Source organism: Mus pahari, chromosome 3, assembly GCF_900095145.1.
Source record: "Mus pahari chromosome 3, PAHARI_EIJ_v1.1, whole genome shotgun sequence".
Taxonomy (NCBI): domain Eukaryota; kingdom Metazoa; phylum Chordata; class Mammalia; order Rodentia; family Muridae; genus Mus; species Mus pahari.
In genome coordinates this window covers 14,463,987-14,467,424 of record NC_034592.1, presented here as the reverse complement: position 1 = coordinate 14,467,424, position 3,438 = coordinate 14,463,987, and the positions used below count along the sequence as shown (strand labels likewise).

The following is a 3,438-nucleotide window of genomic DNA, read 5'->3' as shown; positions in this document are numbered from 1 at the left end:
AGGTGGGACACAGCTGGGTGCAGGCGGGTAGGTGGGACACAGCTGGGTGCAGGTGGGTAGGTCGGACACAGCTGGGGGTCAGTCTGGGTGAGGCAGCTGTGTTGGAGAGGAAAGATGTTTGATGGAGGTGGAAGGCCAGCCAGACTTCATTCTCTGAAGAGCTGTGCTAGGGAGAGTGGTAGGCACTGCCTGTGGCCCTCTGGGTAGGGGTGAAGCTGTGTGAACAGCTGTCTGAACTAAGAGCAGAACCCCTGTTCCCAGAGGAAGCCACTGGGTAGAGACACACCTGCTGGAGGACGGATGGCCCTGTGTGGTAGGGGCTCACATTCTGTGGCACTCTCCTGACTCACCCTGTGCATGCCCACTAAGCTCCCACAGTTCTATGTCTCAACCCTTTAGCCAGTGGTGCCCTGGTGAACAAGCTGCCAATCTGATGTGGTGTAAACACTTGCACCTCAGCAGCTGTCAAGAGGCCAACCCAAGGCCGCTGCTGAACTTGGTAGCCTGGAGAACTGATAGTCTATCCCAGACACACTGCCTCCAAGCCGGGGGTTCTCAACCTGTAAGTTGTGACCCCTTTCGGGGTTGCGTATCAGATTTTTGCATATCATATATTGATATTATGATTAATAACAGTAGCAAAATTACAGTTGTAAAGCGTCAGTGAAGCGGTCTTATGGCTGGGAGTCACCGCAACATGAGGAGCTGTATAGAAAAGTCTAGGCGTTAGGAAGGTTGAGAACCTTTAAGCCCATCTCCCAAGGCCAGGCTGGCTGGGCTGTCAGGCCTTCCATGCTGCAGTAGCCTCATTGCTGGCCTCTATCCCTCAGCCTCTGCTGTCTTGGGAAGCCTGGGATTTCTGGGTCCAGTCAGTTTTCCGTCTCACCATTCACCTGCCCTGTGACTTTGAATTTGGTGCCTGAAGTTTACCTATGAAATAACCTCTCGAAGAGCGGTATGGTGGCCTGGGCCTATCGTGTCAACCCTTGGGAGCCAGAGATCAGAAGATGAAGAATTCAAGTTCATTCTTGGCCACATAGCAAGTTTGAGGCCAGCCTGGGCCTCTCAAGATTCTAGCTAGACTCTACCGGGCCTGGCACATAGGTGCTTGTGAATGGGAGCCCTAAATATTGTCACTAGGAGCTGCCCCAGCATAGCCACCTGTGGCAGGCTATGCCCCATCCTTCCTGGGCTCCCCACTGTTCCTCATTATTTCTCTGGGAGAGGGGTGTGACGCTACCCTGCAGGGGCTTCTCATGGTGTCCTTTTCTGGCCCAGGCTTACTGTGGCAGCTGCGTCCCAGCGATGTGGAGGTGGAGCTTCTGGCTCACACACGGCAAGTGGTGAGCCGTGATCTGGAAGAGGAGACTGGGCTGCATACAGGCTGGATCCAGAATGGTGGCCTCTTCATCGCCTCTAACCAGCAACGCCTGAATGAATACAAGAGGCTCATGTCGGTGGGTGTGCCCCTAGGGAAGGAAAGCCGGGCACGCTTCCTGCAGGGGCTCAGGTGGGGGATTGTATTCCCTAGGGGGAAACGTGGGTGTGCACCTCACGGGAGCTCACACAGATGCTGTGTTCTTTGGGCATACATGGAGGTGAAGGAGGCCCCAGCAGTAAGTACATGCAATAATCCCTTGGCATGGAAGGCAGGGCCTACAGATCTGGGTTCAAACCCTATCACTGCTCTTTGGTGGCTGAGCTACCTGAGTGGAGAGCCTTGGCCACACTCTTCACTTAAAACTCCTGGAGAGTGCTGGGGATGTGGTTTAGTCTGTGGGGTGCTCATTCAGTGTGCACAAAGCCCCAGGTTCCACCCCAACTCTGAATAAAGCAATGTGGTGTTTCACCTGCTCGCAGATTCAGAACGACTCAGTCACTGAGCCTGACCTCTGAAGTAATCTGAAGCCTGGGATAGTGGGGCATGCCTCTCACCCTATCAGAAAGGCCAGGAGTTTAAGGTCATCCCTGGCTCTATAGTTTCTGGCCAGCTTGGGACACATGAGACCCTGTCTCAAAAAGAAAAATATCCTTAAAGAATCTCATTGCTAACTGGGTGGAGCCCTGTTAAATAGGTCATCACCCCCATTGTCTTGGTTGTTCTTGGTCCAATTACATATGGGGGCATCGCCTGTTTGACAGTGCCATCAAGCCAGGAGCATATTGGTGTTTTCTTGGGGAGAACTTAGAATCATCAGACCTAAAATGTGGGACTGTGAGGGTAATTTTGATTGCATTATGGCACACTAGACAATTTGTAACTCATTCTTGTCTAAGTTTGCTATCAAGTGCGCAGTTTGCTGTCTGCTCACTTCTGGGAGTGGGTGTTCAGTGCCCCATTTCTCTTGCAAAGCTGCCACTGGAGCAGATGCTAGAGCCAAAGGGGTGTGTTCCAGACCCTGCCTCTGTAGTGGCTCCACCCCTTCACTTTCTTGCTAGAGAAGACCTAAGGGGTCCTCTGGGCATAGAGACTTTTTGCCCAGGCTTGTAGAGGCAGCAGGGTTGGTCTTGTATCTAGGGTCCTGAGTCAGGTAAGTGGCCCAAAAACCTGCTTTCCATGGGCTCAGGTACTTTCTTCTGGGTTTTTCTAGTTGGGCAAGGCCTATGGCATAGAATCCCATGTGCTGAGCCCAGCAGAGACCAAGAATCTGTATCCGCTGATGAACGTGGATGACCTCTATGGGACCCTGTATGTGCCACAGGATGGCACCATGGACCCCGCTGGCACCTGCACTACCCTCACCAGAGCAGCAGTGGCTCGAGGAGCTCAGGTACCCATAACTGCCAACTCTGGGTCTTCTCTCTGAGCCCACTTTCCCTACAAACCCCGAGGCCAGAGAGCAGATTCCATCCTTGGCCTGATATATGTGGTCCTGGGCCACTTGGGACCGTTCAGCCTTTGGGGCCATTGTATTGTCCCATCCCTTCACAAGGATCCTACTCTGTCACAAAATAAATCTCTGGATCCCATCTTACTATTCTGCTTTTCTTTTCCTCAAGCTCAAACTTACTGTGGAAAAACTTAAAATGATAAACAGGGGCTAGGGATATGTCACTGGGTACTTGACGCTCAGGCATGGCGACCTCGTTTTGTGTTCCCACATCCATGTGGCAAGTGGCTGCTGCTGGGCTTTCTGTCTGCCATCTTTGTGGAAGCAGTGAGCTCCAGGTTAAGTGAGAGAGCCTATCTCAAGGGAACAAGGCAAAGAATGACAGAGGAGGGCACCAGTGTCCTTCTCTGGCCTCCAAATGTGCTTTTGTGCCCCGCTTTCATGTTTGATGCTGTGATAATCCCCCCCCGACAAAAAATAACTTAGGGGGGCTGGTGAGATGGCTCAGCGGGTAAGAGCACCCGACTGCTCTTCCAAAGGTCCAGAGTTCAAATCCCAGCAACCACATGGTGGCTCACAACCATCCGTAACAAGATCTGACGCCCTC

At 52.5% G+C, this 3,438-nt stretch overlaps 1 protein-coding gene across 2 annotated transcripts in view; it reads left to right on the top strand.

The window, feature by feature from the left end:
* Sardh (sarcosine dehydrogenase) overlaps nucleotides 1-3,438 on the top strand; it is a 62,118-nt gene that overhangs the window by 3,488 nt on the left and 55,192 nt on the right. The window contains exons 3-4 of one of the 2 annotated variants that reach the window (XM_021193846.2): nucleotides 1,274-1,457; nucleotides 2,592-2,771. In XM_021193846.2, coding sequence (XP_021049505.1) covers nucleotides 1,274-1,457; nucleotides 2,592-2,771 — 364 coding nt within the window. Of the gene's footprint in view, nucleotides 1-1,241; nucleotides 1,458-2,591; nucleotides 2,772-3,438 lie in introns of those variants that run through there. The other variant, XM_029536306.1, reaches the window with a different exon arrangement.